This window comes from Pristis pectinata, chromosome 8 (assembly GCF_009764475.1).
Source record: "Pristis pectinata isolate sPriPec2 chromosome 8, sPriPec2.1.pri, whole genome shotgun sequence".
NCBI classification, from domain to species: domain Eukaryota; kingdom Metazoa; phylum Chordata; class Chondrichthyes; order Rhinopristiformes; family Pristidae; genus Pristis; species Pristis pectinata.
The window spans coordinates 55669698-55693667 of record NC_067412.1 but is presented as its reverse complement, the minus strand read 5'-3'; the positions used below and the strand labels follow the sequence as shown (position 1 = coordinate 55693667).

General features: G+C 43.6%; 1 protein-coding gene across 5 annotated transcripts in view; it reads right to left on the bottom strand.

The window, feature by feature from the left end:
- Positions 1-884: 884 nt before the first annotated feature.
- Positions 885-23970, bottom strand: part of dnaaf6 (dynein axonemal assembly factor 6) — a 56356-nt gene continuing 33270 nt past the window's right edge. For 3 of the 5 annotated variants that reach the window (XM_052021736.1, XM_052021737.1, XM_052021739.1), the window contains exons 4-8: positions 16896-17004; positions 5493-5589; positions 4450-4581; positions 3964-4049; positions 885-1891 (exon numbers count right to left, since the gene is read on the bottom strand). In XM_052021736.1, coding sequence (XP_051877696.1) covers positions 1762-1891; positions 3964-4049; positions 4450-4581; positions 5493-5589; positions 16896-17004 — 554 coding nt within the window. In that variant the 3' untranslated portion in view covers positions 885-1761. The remainder of the gene's footprint in view (positions 1892-3963; positions 4050-4449; positions 4582-5492; positions 5590-16895; positions 17005-23970) is intronic. The other 2 variants (XM_052021740.1, XM_052021741.1) reach the window with 2 other exon arrangements.

The window sequence follows — 23970 nt, the reverse complement described above, 5'->3', positions numbered from 1 at the left end:
AAACTCAGGGGGTAAGTGAAAAAGTGAATAAGAATGGAAAGGCAGAAGATGAAAGCAGAAAGCAGCTAACAGAAACGGCAACCTACTGGCAGATCAACAGGAAATGGATAAAATGAGGAGTGGAGCCAATGAGAGATCAAAACAGAAGCAGGAGGAATAGCTGAATAATAGAAGATGCTGCTGTGGTCACTATAAAAGAAGAGGTCATTGAGATGTTGGATGGGCTAAAAACTAAAAAGGTGGAAGTACTGGAAAGGTTGTCTGTCCTTAAAGCATATGCCAGCAGTTATGGACATCTTAGGTTGCTGAGAGAAGAGTTTAAATTGAGAACGTACTGTCATAATCTCCCGGAAGACTGGAGAATTGCAATACTAGCCCTATGTTCAAAAAAAGGGAATTAAAAACAAACCCAGCGATCACAGGTTTGTCAGTTTGACCATTTTTTCAGCCTATTTGGACTTTTATCTGGAGGTCATTTGCTTCATTTTTGCTTCTGACTTTATATTCTGACTTTATATCTGTACAGCGATTTAATTTTATTGAAAACCTGGGAGAAAGCACGGCACGGTAGCGTAGTGGTTAGCACGACGCTATTACAGCGCCAGCGATCGGGGTTCGATTCCCGTCGCTGTCTGTAAGGAGTTTGTATGTTCTCCCGCGTCTGCATGGGTTTCCTCCGGGTGCTCCGGTTTCCACCCACATTGCAAAGACATACGGGTAGGTTAATTTGGGTTTAAAATGGGCGGCGTGGACTCGTTGGGCCAGAAGGGCCTGTTACCACGCTGTAAATAAAATTTAAAAAAAATTATCAAAAAAAATTCTGAGACACACCAATGACAAAAGAATAACTAAAATAGGTCAGAGTCAACAGGGCACACACAATGTTCACAGGTAGTATCAGAAATATTTAATTAATACTCTTCCTCAGTTTACAATAGAATACCAATAGGATAGAGAAGACATTAAAACTGATCAAAAAATGTAAGATGTTTGAGATGAAAAGGAATGGATTATTGATAAACAGCACAACATTCTGGGGAACAGGTTGCCTCCACACCAATTAAAAGTTCCAGAGGGAATAGAAGGGAAGGCACAAAAAATGGAATTGGTGCAAGAGAGGGAATATTAATTAATAATCAAACACAGCAATGCAGTTAAATGAAGGGCCTGAGTTGAATGGCTTAGATGCACAAGGGGAACTTTGAGATATATATTGAACAAAAAAAGAAGAAAGGCAGAGAATGGCAATAAGCGAGAGATGTTCAGTGTGTTGTTCTGTCTTTGGGTATGTGATAGAGCAGAGATCACTGATTCTCTATTTCCCCTGTTGTATCAGCTTATCATTTCCTCTGTGGGGTAGCTTGGCAGGGTTAACAGGGCAAGCTTTGTGCTTTAACAATTCAAATCTGCACAGAACATTATGAAAAACAGATGAGATTACAATTAATCTGGAACGTCTTTCTCACATCTTCAGAACAGATCAAACTAATGAGAAAAATCCACAAGAAAGATTCTCATAATACTTTTACGACTCCCTGTTGTCTGTGTGTTTCCTGGAGGAAGGTTTAGGTTTGTTGCACAGAATTTTGGTAAATTATTTTGTGCAATCCCACTTTTCTTTATGAATGGGGCAATTACATAGCGTTGCCTCTTTAAAAGTAGTTGAAAATAGGCAATAATCCTGGGTGATATTTGCTCTTGTATATAAAGTATTAGTCATTGATCTGACTCTGCCATAATCTCTATTTCCTAGTTATCTGCTCAAGCAAAGTTAATGAAGTCATACTCTCTCTTCATAGTTAAGGTAACTTCCAGTGTGTGAGTGTCAGAGTGGAACTGAGCCCTTCCATTCTTGTGGTCCACAGGATGGGGAAGGTGTAAACCCAGCTTGCTGGAAAACAAAAGAAAGTCAGGAAGATAACAAGAATTACTAAATTGAGTTCACTTAGTGTACGCTAGCTTTGCATCAGTTTAAAAACTACAAATGACATATCAGTTTTAGAAACCCGCAGTCTATGAAGGCAAGGAAACAGGTTGGTAGACCAATAGTTAATATGTTTCAGTTTTATAAGTTTTACCTATGAGATTGTCTCTGCTGCAGACCTTGCTTGACTGGCAGAGAGCCAACCCCCCCAATCAGATCTTTTCTGTACAGTTGGAGTTTCACTCCCAACACATTCTCAAGATGGCTGCGATAAGGATGAGACTATTGTTTGCCCTTCACGGACTATGCATTTGCAAAGAAGGTCTAGGAAAGATTGTAAGGGTCTCTGTTGAGGTTCAGCCGAGCAGAGCATAACAGAGGGCTTTTTAATCTACAGACTATTCCAGGGAGGCACGCTGACACAGGCATCGAATGTTGCTGGAAGATCATCAACTCGGTGAAAGACGCACATTGGTCATCCAGTGCAATGAGATGTCCGTAGGCAAATGCTGCCATTTGGCACATTCCAGGCTGCAGGAGTACATGCTGAGAGATGCACCGAAGCTTGGTGCAGCCAATGCAAAGACTTGGTGGGGAAGGACTGCAGTCTAAAGTCCTGCTGCCAGTGGGCACTGAGGGCCTGGATCCCATGTAACAGCCCTGCAAACATTGGAAGGGAGCATTGTTCAAAGAGGCAACTTGAGTGGGATTGGTGCTTTGTTGAAAGAACGTATTAACTTGACGATGCAATGAATGTAAAGAAAAACATGAACTGGTTGTATTCTATTTCCTGTATATATTTTTTATGAATAAAGTTTAGTTTTGAAATAAAATCCTAGCTGCTGCAGGCAGAGGTCCAGCCACTGGCCTTTCTTGCCTGTCACAGTGACCCTCGCTTCCAGGGAGTTGCAGTAGACAAGAGCCATGCCTCGAGTTTACAACCAATATTGGGTGTTTGATATCCAAGGCAGCAGCTAGAATGCCCTGCCCTTTCACATTTCAAGCAGGCTTTTGAGAGGCCTGTCAATGCATTGCCTCCTATTCTACATTTGTGGAATACTACATCAAAGAGACTTCCCTCCTCTCCCACCCTCCTTGTAGATTACAAGCTTCTTTTGTCTCCTTCCCAGTTCTGACAAAGGCCTTCACCTGAAATATTATCTCTGCTTCTCTTCCCACAGATGCGGACTGACCTGCTGAGTATCTCCAGCAGTTTCTGTTTTTATTTTATAACACATCAAAGTTCTTGTCTGAATCTGCTGGAGAAGAACATGTATATGACCTTACTCTCCAGGTTGCCCTTATCTCATGCTCTGGCATCTCTCTGAGATCCCTGTTGGTGGGTTTGGAGGCATGGGAGAAACACACTGTGATCTCTGATGGGGGTAGGCTGCTTCGCCATCACTGATCAGGGGCCCTGCTTTCTAGCTGCAGAGCCTGATGGTTCCTCAGAGAATGGATAAAGGGGTAGTTTGGGTAATGTGGGAATGAGGAAGTGGGAAGCAGAAGAGGGGTTGAATTAAAAGCCTATATTAAAAAATAATCCAGGAGTTCCTTATATCTTCAGAGGAAAAAAAAGCAAAAAAGGACTCAGTTTTGACTTCTCTGTTTGTATCGTTCATCCATTTGTGATACTGGCTCACCTTGTTCTTTTTCCGTTTTTTTCCTTTCTTTACTCTTTGGGAGTGGAGGACATGTCCAGCCTGACCTGCCGGGCACATCTTCTCTTACTGTTCCCATTCTTTTACTGACCAGATCACTTTGTTTACAGTTTATCCTCATAGTCATCCTGGTTTTACCCAGTCAGAGACATTCACCTTCCCTGCAGTTTAACAGTGTTCTTTCCAGTTCTGGTGGCTGGTCTTTGACCTTAAATGTTAACTCTTTTCCTCTTGCCACAGCTGACTTGCTGAGTATTTCCAGCATTTTCTGTTTTTATAGCACAGCAGCATTAACTTTGTGTGTTCCCCTCCCAGCCCAAAATACACGGTGACACATCACATGCTGGTCCATCCCTGTGACCAAAGTCTCCCACTTACTAGACGGACGATCGAAGGCCCAGAAATCGCTCTTTAACATCCAGAGTGAGGTCTGCTGGTTTGCAGTCTGGCAGTTTGATTTTTATCTGAAAAATAGGTTTAAGAATATTACCCGAAGGCTATCATCAGTATATTGAAACAATGCAACAGTCAATTAAAATTGCTAAATAACATGAGCATTTGCCCTTCTTTCTGCTGATTCTGTTAATTGATCCTCTATTCATTGATCTTTAATAACTCCTAGACCCACAGCCTCTTGAATGCAAAATTCTCTTTGAGTATTTTAAAACCCTTCAGAGATTTATCCCTCCATATCCCCGTAACTTGGCAGGTTCTGTAGACCTCTCTGTACTCTGAGCTCCTCTGTCTTCCTGCTTCTATTGACTGTTTGTCTTCAGTTGTCTATGGGGTCTAAGCTCTGAAATTCCCTCCCTTAACACCCAATCTTTCTTGCTATCCCCCTTTAAGACTTTACTTAAAACCTACCTCCTTCACCAAGCTTTTGATCACCTGCTGCCACATTTTCTTAAGGATGTTAACATCGAATTTTGTTAAATACCACTCATGAAATGCCTTGAGAGGATTACCACATGGAAGGCAGTTTTTTTTGCTGATTCTCTGGAATTTAGGAAAATTGATTGAAGTATTTAAAATAATGGAAGGATTAAATCATGTACACGATTAGATTATGTGAATTACATTAGCTTCACATCAAGGAGATGCATGTGAGTATCTCAAGTACAGAATGAGCATAGACTGAAAAAGTTTAGCTCAATCCATAAAATGTTTGGAATAAGTTACTAAGTTTAGCAGTGAATATACATTTAAACTGAATCTGTTCAAACTGAACTGGATGCATTTCTGGAACAGGCTGAAGTCTATCATTAATTAAGGAAGGCTGATGATCATTGATGTAAGAGAAGTATATTGGGTGATGTGCCTCAGTCACTGTGTGTATGAAGCATGGGTTGTTGAATAATATTTGAGGAGCTCTCTTGCTACAACACCCATTGAAAACTGTGCTTATGCCCTTCAGATCAAGACATACGAGTCAAAGAGAGATACAGCAAGGAAACAGGCCCTTTGGTCCACTGAGTCTGTGCTGTCCATCAACTACCCATTCATGTTAATCTACATTATTTCCATTTTTTTATTCTTTCCACATTCTCATCGATTCCACCCAGGTTCCACCTACACACTAGGGGCAATTTACAGCAGTCAATTAACCTACCAACTCGCACTTCTTTGGAATATGGGAGCAATCTGTAGCACCCACAGAAAATCCACACAGTTACAGAGAGAATGTGCAAACTTCACACAGACAACACTAGAAATTAGGATCTAACCCAGGTGTCTGGAGCTGTGAGGTGGTGACTCTACTAGCTGTGCCACTGTACTGCCAGTACAACTCACTGACTCAACCACATATCCTAACAGTGATGTGAGCAGCTGGTGGGCCAAAGGGCTTGTTTCTGTGCTGACTCCGTGACTCTATGGCTACGTCACTCATAGCAATAATAGTTGCTCACCACCATGTCTTCACAACAGGCTGTAGATCCATCCTTTCTGCTCATGCCTAGAAACACATCCTCCGTGCCAACGCTCTGTTTGAACAGAATTTCATACCTAAAGACAACAGAACCAGCAACTCACACAAACATCGACATGGATGAAGACAAAATTCACAGTTCTAAGGCAGATAGATAATATGGTTAGGAAGGCAAATGGGATATTGCCCTTCATTTGTTGGGACATTGAATACAGAAGTAGGAAGGTTATACTCCAACTTCATAAAACCTTGGCCAGACCTCAGCTGGAGTACCGCATGCAATTCTGGTCACCAAGGTATAAGAAGAATATCATTGTGCTGGAGAGGGTGAAGAGGAGATTGGAAAGTAAATTGCCCCAAGTGCGTAGGTGAGTGGTAGAATCTGGAGGGAATTGATGAGAATGTGGGTGTATAAAAAAATGGGAATGATGTAGATGTTACCATAGAACCATACAGCACAAAACAGGCCCTTCGGCCCACCATGTTGTGCCGTCCATCAAACCACCCTCACACTATCTAACCCTTTCCTCCCACATATCCCTCTATCTCACACTCCTCCATATGCCTATCCAACAAACTCTTGAACCTGTCCAATGTATCTGCCTCCACCACTACCCCAGGCAGTGCATTCCATGCACCAACCACTCTCTGGGTGAAAAACCTCCCCCTGACATCTCCCCTGAACCTCCCAGCCATAACCTTAAAGCCATGCCCTCTCGTCTTGAGCATTGGTACCCTGGCAAGGAGGCGCTGGCTGTCTACTCTATCTATTCCTCTCAATATTTTATATACCTCTATCATGTCTCCTCTCATCCTCCTCCTTTCCAGTGAATAAAGACCTAGCACCTTAAGCCTCTCCTCATATTCCATACGCTCTAATCCAGGCAGCATCCTGGTAAATCTCCTCTGCACCATCTCCAACGCCTCCACATCCTTCCTATAATGCGGCGACCAAAACTGAACACAGTACTCTAAGTGTGGTCTAACTAGAGCATCATCACTTCGCGGCTCTTAAACTCAATCCCACGACTTATGAAATCTAACATCCCATAGGCTTTCTTAACTGCTCTATCCACCTGTGAGGCAACTTTCAGTGAACTGTGAATATGAACCCCCAGATCCCTCTGCTCCTCTACACTGCCAAGTACCTTGCCATTTACCTTGTACTCCACCCTGGAGTTTGTCCTTCCAAAGTGTACCACCTCTCACTTCTCTGGATTGAACTCCATCTGCCACTTGTCAGCCCAGCTCTGCATCCTATCAATATCCCTCTGTAAGCTCTGACAGCCCTCCACACTATCCACAACACCGCCAATCTTAGTGTCGTCTGCAAACTTTTAGTAAGGCTGGGTTAGTGCCTTCCACCCCCTCATCTAAGTCATCTATAAATATCACAAAAAGTAGAGGTCCCAGAACCGATCCCTGTAGGACACCACCCACCCCCTCATCTAAGTCATCTATAAATATCACAAAAAGTAGAGGTCCCAGAACCGATCCCTGCGGGACACCACTAGTCACTGCCCTCCAATCCGAGGGCACTCCTTCCACCACAACCCTCTGCTTTCTACAGGCAAGCCAATTCCTAATCCACACAGCCAAGCTTCCCTGGATCCCTTGGCCTCTGACCTTCTGAAGAAGCTTACCATGTGGAACCTTATCAAGTGCCTTACTAAAATCCATACAGACCACATCCACTGCACTACCCTCATCAATCTTCCTCGTCACCTCCTCAAAGAACTCTGTCAGGCTTGTGAGGCAAGATCTTCCCTTCACAAAGCCATGCTGGCTGTCCCTAATCAGTCCATGATTCTCCAGGTGTTCATAGATCCTATCCCTTAGAATCCTTTCTAACAGCTTACCCACCACAGACATAAGGCTCACCGGTCTGTAATTCCCTGGACTATCCCTACTACCTTTTTTGAACAAGGGGACAACATTCACCACCCTCCAATCCTCCGGCACCATCCCCGTGGACAACGAGGACTCAAAGATCCTTACCAGCGGTTCAACAATCTCCTCCCTAGCCTCTCGAAGCAGCCTGGGGAAAATCCCGTCAGGCCCCAGAAATTTATCTGTCTTGATATTACTTAACAACTTCAACACATCCTCTTTCTTGATATCTACAACCTCGAGAACATTACCCCTACCAGCACTCCCTTCCGCGTCAAGACCCCTCTCCTCGGTAAATACCGAAGAGAAGTATTCATTGAGAACTTCTCCCTGCCTGGGATGGAGCAGTTTACTTAGGAGGAGAAACTGGAGAAGCTAGGCCTGTTCTCCCTGGAGCAGAGGAGGGTGAGAGGGGACATGATTGAGGTATATAAAATTATGAGGGGTATAGATAGGGTAGATTGCAGAAAACTTCTCCCATTATCAGAGTTAGATAAAATTAGGGGACTTAGATTTAGGGTAAAGGGGAAGAGATTTTGAGGGGACATGGGGACTTTCTTCACTCAGAGAATGGGAAGTACCTGGATTGCACTGCCTGAGACAGTGGTGGAAGCTGGGTTACTGACAGTGTTAAGAAGTGTCCAGATGAGTACTTGAATTACTGAGGCATAAAGGGCTATGGAGCCAGTGTTAGGAGATGGGATTAATATGGAAGGGTGCCTACTGGTCGGTTTGGACAATTTGGGTCGAATGACCTGTTTCCCTTAACATAGAACACTACAGCACAGTACAGCCCTTCGGCCCACAATGTTGTGCCGACATTTTATCCTGCTCTACGACCTATTTAACCCTTCCCTCCCTCATAGCCCCCTATTTCTCTATCATTCCCGTGTCTATCTAAGAGTCTCTTAAATGTCCCTAATGAATCTGCCCCCACAACCTCTGCAGGCAGTGCGTTCCACGCACCCACCACCCTCTGTAAAAAGCTTACCCCTGACATCCCCCTTATACCTTCCTCCAATCACCTTAAAATGATGTCCCCTCGTGTTAGCCATTTTCGCACTGGGAAAAAGTCTCTGACTGTGCACTCGATCTATGCCTCTTATCATCTTGTACACCTCTATCAAGTCACCTCTCATCCTCTGTCTCTCCAAAGAGAAAAGCCCTAGCTCGCTCAATCTATCCTCATAAGACATGCTCTCCAATCCAGGCAACATCCTGGTAAATCTCCTCTGCACCCTCTCTAAAGCTTACACATCCTTCATATAATGAGGCGACCAGAACTGAACACAATACTCCAAGTGTGGTCTAACCAGAGTTCTATAGAGCTGCAATATCACCTCGCGGCTCTTGAACTCAATACCCTGACTAATGAAGGCCAACACTCCATACGCCTTCTTAACAACCCTATCGACCTGCGTGGCAACCTTGAGGGATCAATGGACGTGGAACCCAAGATCCTTCTGTTTCTCCACACTGCTAAGAGTCCTGCCATTAACCTTGTATTTTGCCTTCGAATTCAATCTCCCGAAGTGTATCACTTCACACTTTTCCGGGTTGAACTCCATCTGCCACTTCTCAGCCCAGCTCTGCATTCGATCAATATCCTGTTGTAATCTACACTATCCACAACACTACCAACCTTTGTATCATCAGCAAATTTACTAACCCACCCTTCCACATCCTCATCCAAGTCATTTATAAAAATCAGAAAGAGCAAGGGTCCCAGGACAGATCGCTGCGGAACACCACTGGTCACCATCCTCCAGGCAGAATACACTCCATCTACCACCACCCTCTGTCTTCTATGGGCAAGCCAATTCTGAATCCACACAGCCAAGTTTCCCTGGATCCCATGCCCCCTGACTTTCTGAATAAGTCTTCCATGAGGAACCTTATCAAACGTCTTACTAAAAATCCATGTACACCACATCCACTGCTCTACCTTCATCAATGTGCTTTGTCACACCCTCAAAGAATTCAATCAGGCTTGTAAGGCATGACCTGCCCCTCACAAAGCCATGCTGACAGTCCCTAATCAGCCTATGCTTCTTCAAATGCCCATAAATCCTGTCTCTAAGAATCTTCTCCAGTAATTTGCCCACTACTGAAGTAAGACTCACTGGTCTGTAATTCCCAGGGTTATCTCTACTCCCTTTTTAAACAAAGGAACATTTGTCACCCTCCAATCATCTGGCACTACTCTTGTGGCTAGTGAGGATACAAAGATCGTCACCAAAGATGCGGCAATCTCTTCCCTGGCTTCCCGTAATATCCTTGGATATATCCCATCTGGCCCCAGTGACTTATCTATCCTAATGTTTTTCAATAGTTCCAGCACTTTCTCTTTCCTCACATTGACATGCCCTAGCATATCAGTCTATCGTACAACATCCTCACAAATGTCAAGGTCTCTCTCTCTGGTGAACACTGAAGCAAAGTATTTATTAAAGACCTTTCCTACCTCTTCTGACTCCAGGCACATGCTTCCTTTTTTAATTCCTGATCAGTCCTACCCTCACTCTAGTCATCCTCCTATTCTTCACATATGTGTAGAACACCTTGGGGTTTTCCTTGACCCTACTCGCCAAGGCCTCCTCATGCCCCCTTCTAGCTCTCCTAAGTCCATTCTTAAGCTCCCTCCTGGCTACCTTGTAACTCTCCAGAGCCCTGTCTGACCCATGCTTTCTAAACCTCAGGTAAGCTTGTTCTATGATTCTATGATAGTTTAATTTTGCAATAGGCACAGGTGCCCAATGAAAGCAATCCAGGCAATCAAAAGTAAGGGTGTGAAAGTTATAGAGGGAAGACTTAGTTACCATCCAACAATAGTTACTGTAGTATGATTGACTTCAATGCAATGTCTGAATGGGAGAATATGAAACAAATACAGCCATTCTGGATTTTTGAATGGCCAATTTGAATGTAATGGGATAGAATCTGTTCACGGACAAAGTGACAGACGATCAGAGAAGTCTGTCCAAGAAGAGCTTAACATAAAACAGAACCAATTGATACCACTGTGGGCCAGAGATCTGCTTTCCCACTACTGCATCAATCCCCAGCGGCTCCCAGAAATGCCCATGCACACCCAAAAGTACAGAACAACATGAAATCAGGGATGGTGCCCCAAATCAATGTTTACATATTAACAGTGATGAACGAAATAAAAACCATTACATAATGACAAATTCTCACAACCACACTTACTATTCCACAGTTTTAAAGGAAGTAGTTGAGAATATTCCAGATGCCTTAAATATGATTTTCTAAAATCCTCTTGCTTCAGAAGTATTCCCATAGATTTTCCAGTTTCCATTCAACAATGAGGATATTTCAGTCCATTGAGCACTCCTATTCTCCCACTAATTTTCCCTATATTCTATTCTCCCCCAGATTCTACCACTCACCTACTCACTGGGACAATTTACAGCAGCCATTTAACTTGCTGACCTACCAGAGCACCAGGGAGAACTCACGTCGTCACAAGAAGAACATGCAAATACCACACAGACAGCACCAGAAGATCAGGATCGAACCTGCGTCACTGGAGCTGTGAGGCAGTGGCTCTACTAGCTGTGCCACTGTGTCCTTAGTAAAGCAGAATGCTCATTTCAAACTGTTATTTATGAGTGGTGCGACAGGGAAGACTGGGCTCCTTATCAGGAAATAATTAAAGTCTGTAAATCAAGGATGGACTGACCAAATATTTTGAAAGGTTTCATCTGATTGAATGTAGCTAGTATGGACTGTAAAGGTAACTCATTCTTGACAAACCTAATTTTTTTTTGGAAGAGGTGTCCAATGTAGTTGCCAGAGGAATGTTTATGGAGTTATTTCTGTGCATTTTTTCAAGGCTTTTCAAAAAGCACTCTTCATTCTTTTAAATTTTCATGAACTTCATGTTAGGTTGTTAGCTAAAACAGGAATTTGGCACTGAAGGCAAATGCTTACACTTATGGAACTTGACATGGCCAGATTAGGAGTAATGGACTGGTCCTCAAATTTCCCAGATACAATGAATAGTGTGTTATAAGGATCTGTGTTGGGTTCTCAACTATTCATTGTATTTTTTAACGTTAGGTGGCATAAAGAGCCACAGTTTGTCAATGGTGCAAAGTTATATGACATTGTAAGCAGTGTCAATAAAAACCTGAGATTAAGGAGAGATCTTTTAGGAGTTAGCCATTGCCTGGGACTTTTGTAGCACAAATGTTACTTGCTGTCTATCAGCCTGAATGTTGTCTAGGTCTTGCTGCATGCAGGCAAGGGCTGCTTCATTTGCTGAAGAGAATGGAATGGAATATTGTGCAATCATCAGTGAACATCCCCACTTCTGCTCTTATGATGGGAGAGAGGTCATTGATGAAACAGCTGAAGATGACTGTGTCTAGGACACTGCCCTGAGGATCTCTGCAGCGATGATCAATGTCCAGCAATCACAGCCATCTCCCTTTGTGCAAGGTATTACTCCAGCCATTGGAATCTTTTCCCTTTGATGCTCATTGACTTCAGTTTTAACAGGGCATCTTTTGGTCAAACACTGACCTGGTCTCAAGGGCTGTCACTTTAACATCCCTTGTAGAATTCAGCTCTTTAGTCCATGTTTGGACCAAGTCTGTGATGAAGATTGGAACTGAATGGTCCTGGTAAAACCCAAGCCGAGCATCAGTGAGTAGGTGATTATTGAGTAAGTGCCATTTATGGAGTTTAGTAAAGCATTCTGCAAGGTCCCTTATGGCAAGCTGATCCAGAAGATAAGGCACATGAGATCCACAGAGAGTTGGATGCAAAATTGGCTTGGCCATAGAAGACACAGTGTATTGGTGGAGGGGTGTTATTCTGACATGACGTCTGTTACCTGTGGTGTTCTGCAGGGTTCAGTGCTGGGATCACTGTTGTTTGTGTTACATATAAATGACATGGATGAACATATAGGTGGGTTGATTAGTAAGTTCACAGACGACACACAATTGGGGAAGTTATGGAAGTGAAGAAGGTTGTCAAAGGGTACAGCAGAATACAGATCAGTTGGAAATATGGGTGGAGAAGTGGCAGATGGAGTTTAATCTGGACAAGTGTGAGGTGTTCCTCTTTGGGAGGTCAAATATAAGCAGAAAATATACAGTAAATGGCAGAGCATTGATGTACAGAGAAATCTTGGGGTTCAAGCACATAGCTCTCTGAAAGTGGCAACATAAGTAGATTGGGTGGTGAAGAACATAAGAACTTAAGAAATAGGAGCAGGAGTAGGCCATCTTGCCTGTCGAGCCTTCTCTGCCATTCAATAAGATCATGGCTGATCTAGCCGTGGATTCAGATCCACCAACCAGCCTTTTCCCCATAACCCTTCATACCCCAACTATGCAAAAATCTATCAAACTGTGTCTTAAATATATTTAATGAAGTAGCCTCTACTAATTCCCTGGGCTGAGAATTCTACAGATTCACTACTGTCTGGGAAAAGTAGTTTTTCCTCATCTATTCCTAAATCTATTCCCCCGAATCTTGAGGCTATGTCCTCTAGTTGTAGTCTCACTTACCAGTAGAAACAACCTTCCTGCCTCTATATTATCTAACCCTTTCATAATTTTATATGTTTCTATAAGATTCCCTCTCATTCTTCTGAATTCCAGCGAATATCATCCCAGGCAACTCAATCTCTCCTCATATGCTAACCCCCTCATCTCCGGAATCAACTTGGTGAACCTCCTCTGCACTGCCTCCAAAGCCAGTATATCTTTCCTCATGTAAGGAGACCAGAACTGCACACAGTACTCCAGATGTGGCTTCACCAGTACCCTGTACAATTGCAGCATAACCTCCCTGCTCTTAAATTCAATCCCTCTGGCAATGAAGGTCAACATTCCATTTGCCTTCTTGATAACCCGTTGCACTTGCAAACCAACCTTTTGTGATTCATGCACAAGCACTCCCAAGTCCCTCTGCACAACAGCATGCTGCAATCTTTCACCATTTAAATAATAATCTGATCTTCAATTTTTCCTTCCAAAGTGGATGACCTCGTATTTACCAACATTGTTCTCCATCTGCAAGATCCCTGACCACTCACTTAACCTATCTATATCTCTCTGCAGACCTTCTGCATCCCCTTTGCATCCTCAAAAGAAGGTGTATGGCATGCTTGCATTTATTGGTCATGGGAATGAGTATTAAATTTGGGAAGTCATGTTGTAGCTGCATAAAACTTTGGTTAGGCCACATTTGGAGTTTTGTGTGTAGTTCTGGTTACTGCATTACAGGAAGGATGTGGAGGCTCTGGAGAGAGCGCAAAAGAGGTTCACCATTACGTTGCCTGTTTTGGAGAATATTAGTTATAAGGAGAGGTTACAGAGTCATAGAGTTTTACTGCACAGAAACAGGGCCTTCGGCCAATCTTATCCTGTCGAACAAGTTGCCTACCTGAGCCAGTCCCATTTGCCTGCATTTGGCCCATATCCCTAAAAATCTTTCATGTCCGTGTACTTGTCTAAATGTCTTTTAAACATTGTAATTGTACCTGCCTCTAGAGCTTCCTGTGGCAGCTCTTTCCATATACCCACCAGCCTCTGTGTGAAAAATTTCCCCCTCAGGTCCCTTTTAAATCTTACCCCTCTCATCTTAAACCTAAAACCATTTGTTTCAGATTTTCCTACCCTGGGAAAAAGACTATGACCATATTCTCATGTTTTTATATACCATTATAAGGTCACCCCTCAGCCTCCTATACTCCAGGGAAAAAGGTCTCAGCCTATCCAGCCTCTCCTTATAACTCAAGCCCTCCAGTTCCAGTAACATCCTTATAAATCTTTTCTGCATCCTTTCCAGCTTAATGATATCCTTCCTATACCCAGGCAAACAGAACTGCATACAGTACTCCAAAAGTCGTCTCACCAACGACTTATGCAGTTGTAACACGATGTCCTAACTCCCATACTCAATGCCTTAAACTGATGAAGGCAAGCATGCCATACGCCTTTTTCACCAACATTGAATTTAATTGGTTTATTATTGTCACATGTACTGAGGTACAGTGAAAAACTTGTCTTGCAGACCATTCATACAGATCAATTCATTACACAGTGCATTGAGGTAGTACAAGGTAAAACAATACAGAATGCCGAGTAAAGTGTCACAGCTACAGAGGAGGTACAGTGCAGATAGACAATAAGGTACAAGGTCATAATGAGGTAGATTGTAAGGTCAAGAGTCCATACCTGTGTCCCCACTTTCAGGGAACTACGTACCTGTACCTCTAAGTATCTCTGCTCTGCAATATTCTCCGGGGCCCTACCATCTACTGTCCAAGTCCTGCCTTGGTTTAACTTGCCAAAGTGCAACACCTTGCACTTGTTGAGATAAATTCCATCTGCCGTTCTTTGGCTGATTTCCCCAGTTCATCTAAATCCTGTTAAGACCTTAGACAACCTTCTTCACTGTCCACTATACCACCAATTTTGGTGTCATCTGTAAACTTACTAACTTTTCCCACTTTACTAACCATGCCAACTACATTCTCATCCAAATCATTAATATAAATGACAAACAATTGTGGACCCAGCACCAATCTCTGTAACACACCATTGGACATAGGCCTCCAATGAAAAACAACCCTCCACTACGACCCTCTGACTTCTTCCACCAAGCCAATTTTGTTTCCTATTGGCTAGCTCACACTGGATCCCACATGATCTAATCTTCTGGACTAATCTATCATGCCAGACTTCATCAAAGGCCTTGCTAAAGTCCATATAGACAATGTCCACCACTGTACCCTTGTCAAACCTCTTTATCACCTCTTCAAAGTGTGACATCAAGGTTGGACAAACTGGCATTATTTTCTCAGAAGCATAGTTAGCTGAGGGGTGACGGTAGAAGTTTATAAAATTATGGGAGGCATAGATAAGATAGATAGAATCTTAATCTGCAGTGAAAATGTCAAATACTGGAGAGCATTGATTTAAGGTGTGAGGGGGCAAGTTTGAAGATTTGCAAGGCAAGTTTTTTTGCCCAGAATGTTTTTTTGCCCTGGAATGCACTGCCAGGGGAGGTAGTGGAAGCAGATGCGATAGTAATATTTAAGAGGCACTTAGGCAGACAACTGAACAGACAAGGAATGGAGGGATGTAGATCATGTGCAGACAGATGGAATTAGTTTAAATTGGCATCATGATTAGCACAGACATTATGGGTCAAAGGGCGTGTTTCTGTGCTGTACTGTTCTATGTTCTATTTTTGATAGCACTGTTGACAAACGCTCCCATCTCTTTGCTATTGATTGAGAGTAGACTGATTGGCAGTAATTAGCTAGATTAGATTTTTGTGAATGGGATGTATCTGGGCATCTTTCCACATTGTTTTTATTATAGCTATAAAAGCACTGTTAAGAACACAGCTGGGTGATTGACAGAAAACCTGGGTAATACAGTAGGGAGAACACATTGGCCTTGGAAAGACTGCAGCATTATTAGAATATTAGAGTGATACCTATGCTCCTAAGGTACAAGAGGAAATTTTCCAGTATAGGGTAATATTCTCTGGAATTCAAATTAAGGGGTGATTGGTTTTCAAAATATTAATATTGATAAGAAAGGTACAGAAATTATTTCCACTTATTGGAGAATTGAGGACCAGAGGATGTTAAAATAGTAATTAAGTTACTGGACTAACAATGAGAGTTCTGGTTCATTGAACCTTGGACATCAGTTCAAATCCCACCATGATTAATTAAATAAAAACTGGAATTTAAAAAATGCTACTGTCAGTCATAGGTTATATGAAACTACAGGATTGTTGGAAAAACCCATCCGGTTTTCTAAAGTTCTTTAGAGAAGAAATCTGCTAGCTTTACCTGGTCTGGCTCTTATGTGACTCCAGACCCCCAACGGGTTTGGCTCTTAACTCCTCATTTCAGCAATGGATTATAAACGCTACAATGCCAACATCCAAAAATGAACACCAGAGGGAAAAAGGGACGTTGTTAAAAAATTAATGCTAGCCTGTCAGGTTAACTAAGAAGTCATTTCCACACAAAAAGGAAATTTGGAATTCTTTTCTGCAAATGGTAGTTGACGTTTCATCCATCAATTGTAAACCTGAAACTGATAGGTTTCTTTTATTAAAGCAGTATATAGAGATTTAGTTACAGATCATCCATAATTTCATTTACTGGCAGCACAGATTCAAGGCAATAAATAAAATACATACTTTGATGCTACATAACAAAAAATGAAATATTTATAGTGACAAAGCAGGGAACATAAGAGAATGTTTTAACATCCTATTTTAGGTTGGTAGCATTAGGAAATATGAAAAAAGGTTTTGCTATTTTAAACAAGTGCTAAAACACTGACGCATTTCAAATAAAGTGACTACAAAAGATAGATGAATGTCATGGGAATGGCTTCCATATTAGTGTCAATATTGACAGAATATGGATTATGATTTGTTTTATGTCCTTTTAACTCAGAGCATAAAAGCTTTTGTCACTTACTCTGGCTGTTGTCTTGTATCCCAGATGTCTTCAAACTCTGACCCTTCAGGTACATCGTCCTCTGCCCAGATTGTTTTGTCATTTGTAGGCTCAACAGTGCTAGAATCTGCTGAAGGAAAATGTGAAGACAATTAGGTGCAGGAATTTATTTTTCTTAGCATGTTTTAAACATGTTCTGAGGGAACTGATTCTTTGCAAGTGCACCAGTCTCCACTTCCTCACCTGGGTATTTGCATTGTTTTGGTTCTGCCTGCTGCACTGCACCTTACAATCAAACTTTAGGGTATTACACTTTTGGAGAATGTAATACTGACCCTCCTGAAAGCAAATGCACAAGAACACAAGAAAATAGGAGCAAGAGTAGGCCACCAGTTCCCTCAAGCCTACACTGTCATTGAATATGATCATGGCTGATCTACACTGGCCTCAACTCCTCTTCTGTGACAGTTCCCCATAATTCCTTGATCTTTCAAATATTTCCACCTTAAGTATTTCTATTGATCTTGCTTCCACCACTCTTGGGCTCAGAGAATTGCAGAGATTCACTACCCTTTGAGAGAAGAAATTTCTATGCACTCCAGCTTTAAATGACTAGCCCCTTATCTTGCAATTATCTCCCCTTGTTTGTGACTCTTCCACTAATGAAAACATCTCAACATCTACCCTGTCAAGCTCCCTTATGATCCTATTAGGTTCAGATGAGTTCATCTTGTTCTTCTAAACTCAAAGGAACATAGACCAAAGCTATCTAGCTTCTCTTGCTAGGACAACTCTTTAATCCCAGGAATTGTGGATCTACCAATATCATTCCCTGAACCAATCCAAACCACTTATAAAGGAGTTTGTGAAAAATGAGCACTGCCAGCATTTATTGCCCATCCCAAATGACCTCCAACTGACTGGCTTGCAGGACCATTTCAGAGGTGCTTGTGAAGTTACATACCAGTCAGACTGATTAATCAGAGTTAATTTCCTCTCCTGAAGGATGTTAGTGAACTAGAAGAGAAGTGATCTCGTAGTTTTGTTGTCAGTCATTAGTTATTTTATTATTAATTGAATTAAATTCCATAGTTAACATAGTGGGATTTGAACTCACATCTCTGGATAGCTATTCAGGTAACTTAAACAATAAACTATCTCTAAAGCCATGTGTGGCCAATGGACAGCATATAATGTATCCTTCATAACCACATATGTGTTCATGTAGGTGTAAGTAGCCAGATATAAAATTTGTGCACAAACTTGTTCATAATACACATACATTGAGACACATAATATGTATATTTGTAGTTAATTATGGATGACAGCCAACTCTATTTGATATTGAACATAAGAAATGGTTGAAATAGTTTTTCAGGGCAGCACAAGAGTATTAGTTTCTCTGTGACGTCACAGTAACTGCTCTGATGTCATACCAAGTTCCTCATTAATATAATAAAACCTTGCCTCAGTTTTTATTTTACTATTGCAAAGAAAACCTCTGAACTTCTGTTTATTAGTATTGTAGGTTGATACTGAACCCTGGAAGGTAAGACCTTTCCTGAAATAATGGATTAAAGCAATTCAGTGTTTACCATTCAAGCATACATTACGTGTGGGAACTGCTTTGGTGTTGTACTTGGGCTACAGAACCCGCTTGAGCATTCACGATGAATATCCAAGGTATAGAACACAGAACAAAATAATAAGAACAAAGGTCAGAGGTCAGAGGATGAATCAGCATGTAAGCGTTAGATATAGTCAATGATCTTCAACTGCAGCTGTAACTGGTCCAGTGTAAAGAATACCGTTATATTTAAACCTCAATAACATGGGAAAGATGTTAAATTATTATATGGGGTAAAGAAGTGGGCTATAAAGATGATTTCTAAACTTTTCAGACCCACTAAGCACAAATTCATTTATTTTCTTTGCTTTACCAGAAAACACTGAGATAGAAAACTGCCTGTCCTTGAGTAGATGTGCTAGTCTGTACAGGGAACTTGTTTATTTATCCCAGTGTCACTGGAGAATCTTGCTTCTCATGCATCATTGTGTGTGTAATTTGAAAGTGTTTTCCCAATGAATGCTCAGTAAGGGCTTGTTAGTACAACTGAAGCACACACCTGTGATTGACATCAGAGCTTCAGTTGTCATAGGGCAGGAGATCACCATATCATCACTGCTGGATGTCATGTGGTATATTAGACATCTGTGAGCAATTTGCCAGTGTCTTGCCAAGAGCTGATCGCGCTATATAAAGTTTCACCAACTTATTGGTGTTCTTTGAAGAAGTAATGGGTGCTGTGGATATTGGGGAACTGGTGGATGTACTACACTCAAATTTCAAGCAGGCATTTGATAAGATACTGCATCAAAGGTTCATGGTGTAAGAGATAACACCTAGAAAATGAGCTGGCTGACAGGAAACAGAGAGTGGACATAAATAGGTCTTAATATGGTTGGCAATGAGTGGTGTGGCCCAGTCATTGGTATTAGGGTCTCAACTTTTTACGAGTTATATAAATGACTTGGATGAAGGTACAAATGGTATCACAAAGATAGGTAAGAACATAAGTTGTGAAGGAAGTATACAGAGGCTACAAAGGGACATGGCTTAAGTAAGTGGGCAAAGATCTGTTCAATTAAGTATAATATGGGAAAATGACAAACTGTCCATTTTGGCAGGAAAAATAAATAAGAAGCTCATCATCTTAATGGTGAGAAATTGTGGAGCTTGGAGAAGTGGAGGGATTCAGGTGTGCCACTGCTTGATTCATGAAAGGTTAACATGTAGGTACTGCAAATAACTTAGAAATCTAGCAGAACTTTATTGTTTATTGCTCGGGAATTGAATACAAAATTTATGGTTATCTGTCAGTTATATAGGGTAATGGTGAGACAACGTGTGGAGTACTGTGTACTTATGGTAGGAAAGCGTCATGGTTCCGAGTGCTGGCCCTCGATTCAGCCCCATTGATGGTGCCTTGTTGTGCAGCATATGATTTCCATGCACTACTAATCACATAATGATTGACACACACCTGAGTTCCATCAGGAGACTAGTATAAGAACCCTGGTTTCGCTAGCACTGGTTGCCAGAGTATTGGTCAATCCTTGGGTATATTTTGTCTCCTGGCTGCTTACAGCTGTCAACTCTAGAGCAGTCCTGATTTTGCTGTTTTTCCTAGGATACCCTGTTTCTGTGATGGGACTCTGCCTCAGAACCCTGAGGCAAGATTCCTCCTGGTTGCTGCCTGTGTTTGGTTCTGAAGAAGCATCCTGACTCCAGTCTTGTCCTGGTGTTCTGCATTTGGGTTCTCTGTGATCTTGCTCTTTGTTTGACATTGTGACAGAATACTCTGGCCACCATGAACCCAGTGGACATGAATCCCCTGCAAGAAGCCCTCACCAGCCAGGGTTCACTTTTGGGCTGGCATGACCAGCAGCTCTGGGAAGTTATGGCAGACTTCTATACTCTAGCTGTGAATGTTGGGCAGGTCAGTGAACAGGTCAGCTGAGTCTCTGCTCTTCTTACCTCTTCCAATCCAAGAATTCTGTCTGACCAGCCTGGACAATCTGTAAGAGCATCACCCAAGGAACTGCACATACCTGACCCAGAACCCTACACTGGGGATCTGGGAAAGTGCTGGTCCTTCCTGCTACAATGCTCATTAGTGTTTGAGCAGTGGCCCTCCACGTACACCACTGAGATCCAAGGTAGTAATTATCGTGGGGCTGTTGCGAGGAGGTGTGCTAGAATGGGCCATTGCCATCTGGGATAATCAGCCAGAGACCTGCTCTTTGTCTCACACATTCATTGAGGAAATGAGAAAGGTCTTTGCCCATCCTGTCCTGGGTAGAGAGGCAGCCAAGCGACTACTCACCCTCTGTCAGGGCTCCTGCAGTGCCACAGAATACTCTGTGGAGTTCCGGACGTTAGCAGCTGACTCGGGGTGGAATGATGAGGCTCTCCGGGGGGTTTTTTGGCAAGGCCTTGGCAACAGGATAAAGGTGACTGGGTGCGTTGATCTCCCTAGCCACCAGGCTGGACAACTGACTCGGGGAATGGCAGAGAGAGGATGGTTCGTCCAACACCTCCATTAACCCCACGAGCCTCCTTTCCAGCCTCCCCTAGCCCGAGCCTTTCTGTTCCTTCCACTCCTAGAGGTGCTCCTGACCTGGCCAATTGCACCACTCTGGGGGAGCAACCAATGCAACTGGGACGGAACTGTCTTTCTCCCTCCGAATGACGTTGGAGGTTAAGAGCTGGGAATTGCCTCTATTGTGGCCAGCCTGGCCACTTTCTTGCCACTTGTTCCCTTCGGCCAAGGGGAGATGGCTCACCAGTAAGGGGGGGGGGGGGTCCTGGTGAGCCAGGCAACTTTCCCTTCTGTCCCCCAGAACCGGATGTTGATCCCAGATACCATAAGGCACCTCCAACAGTCCCTGTCCCTTTCCGCCTTGGTGGACTCTGGTGCCAAGGGAAATCTGTTGGACAAAGATGTAGCTTCCTGGGCCGGGATTCCTCAGGAGCCACTGAGTACCCCTCTAGAAGTTCGGGCATTAGATGGAAGGCTGTTGACCCGAGTCACGCACCATACACCTCTGCTGTCATTGCTGATCTCTGGAAACCATTGGGAACGGGTCCAATTTCACCTGATAGCCTTCCCGCAGACTCAATGGTTCTTGGGTACACCTGGCTGAGCTGCCACAATCCCCACCTCGATTGGTCCACAGGCAGGATAGTCAGTTGGAGTCCGTTCTGCCACTCCACTTTTCTCCAGTTGGCCCTTTCTCCAGTAAAGGCTACCACTAGTTCGTCGGCCGCTGAAACCCCAGACTTGTCCAGGGTTCCAGCGGAGTATCACGACCTGGGGCAAGTATTTAGCAAACAACAGGGTCTTTCCCTGCTCCCACATTGGCCATACGATTGCGCAATCGACATTCTCCCTGGAGCTCTGCTGCCTACCAGTTGGCTATATAACTTGTCCCGACCAGGGAGGGAAGCAATGGAGGAGTATATCAATGAATCTCTCTCAGTAGGCATTATTCGTCCCTCATCCTCCCTGGTAGATGCAGGGTCCTTCTTCTTTGTGGGGAAGAAGGACGGCTCACTGCGTCCATGCATCGACTACCGGGGCCTAAATAACATAACTGTCAAAAACAAATACCTACTGCCTCTCATCAATTCCGCTTTTGAACTACTTCACGGGGCCACCATATTCTCTAAACTAGATCTATGAAGCGCTTACCATCTGGTTAGGATAAGGGAGTAAGACAAGTGGAAAACAGACTTAAGACCCCTCTCAGCCACTTCGAATACCTAGTAATGCCATTCGGCCTCACCAATGCTCCCGCCGTCTTCCAAGCTCTGATCAATGATGTCCTATGAGACTTCATAAATTGATTTGTGCTTGTCTATCTGGATGACATCCTGACCTTCTCCAGTAGTCTCCAGGAACACACCCAGCATGTCCGTCAGGTCCTCCAGAGGCTTTGGGAAAACAAGCTCTTCGTCAAGGCTGAGAAATGTGAATTCCATGTTCCCTCCATCAGCTCCTTAGGATACATCATTGAGAGTGGGCGAGTAAGGGCAGATCCTGAGAAGATCTGGGTGGTGGCGGAGTGACCTCGACCCACGACATGCAAACAACTCCAATGGTTTCTGGGGTTTGCTAATTTCTATCGCCGTTTCATTAGAGACTATAGTTGGGTGGTGGTGCCCCTTACTCAACTCTCTTCACCTATAACCACTTTTCATTGGAACCCCGAAGCTGACTCAGTGTTCTCGGAGTTGAAGAAATGCTTCACGTCCTCCCACATCCTGGTCCAACTAGACCCCTCCAGTCAATTCATTGTGGAGGTCGACGCCTCTGACTCCGGGGTGGGAGTGGTTCTCTCACAACACTCAAGTTCCGATCAGAAACTGCACCCCTGTGCTTTTTTCTCGCAGGTTGACCCCTGCAGAACGTAATTACGATGTGGGGAACTGGGAGTTACTGGCAGTCAAGCTTGTTTTAGAGGAGTGGAGGCATTGGCTAGAGGGAGTGGAGCATCCGTTTATTGTTTGGCCAGACCACAAGAATCTGGAATATATCCGAACCGCTAAACACCTGAATTCCTGCCAAGCCCGGTGGGCATTATTCTTTGGCAGGTTCAGGTTTACGTTAACCTATCGTCCTGGGTCAAAGAATGGGAAGCCCGATGCTCTCTCCCTGCAATACACTACCGAGGACCATCCTAACCCCGAGACCATTCTTCCCTGGTCCTGTGTGGTGGCGGCCCTCACCTGGGAGATCAGGGCCATAGTCAAGGAAGCTCAACAGACCCAACCTGACCCAGGTGATGGACCACCCAACCACCTTTTTGTACCAGAGTCCGTGCAGTCTCAGGTTCTTCAGTGGGGACATTCTTCTCATTTTGCCTGCCGTCTGGGGATTGATAGGACACTTTTCCTCTTGAAGAAACACTTCTTGTGGCCCTCCATGGACGCTGATACCCGTTCCTTTGTTTCTGCCTGTTCTGTCTGCGTCCATGGAAAAGCCTCCCACTGACCACCTGCTAGCCTGGTTCGTCCCTTACCCCTACCTAGCCGTCCGTGGTCCCATATCGCCCTGGATTTTGTCACAGGACTACCCCCTTCTCACGGGAACACTGCTGTCCTCACCATAGTAGACCAATTTTTCCAAAGTAGTGCATTTTGTGGCCCTTCCCAAACTCCCTACAGCTCGGGAGACAGCCGACCTGGTCGTCCAACACATCTTTGCCTCCACGGAATCCCTGCAGACATTGTCCCCAGTTCATCTCTGAAGTATGGAGGTCCTTCTGTCAGGCCCTCGGAATGTCAGTAAGCCTATCGTCCAGTTTCCATCCACAGACAAACGGCCAAACGGAACGGGCGAATCAAGATTTGGAAACAGCACTGCGCTGCATAACGGTGAACAACCCCTCCACATGGAGCGTCCACCTCGCTTGGGTTGAGTACGTCCACAACTCTGGTCTGCACTGCCACCAGCAGATCCCCCTTCGAATGCTCCCTCAGTTACCAACCTCCTCTGTTCTCCATCCATGAAGAGGACATTGCCGTGCCCTC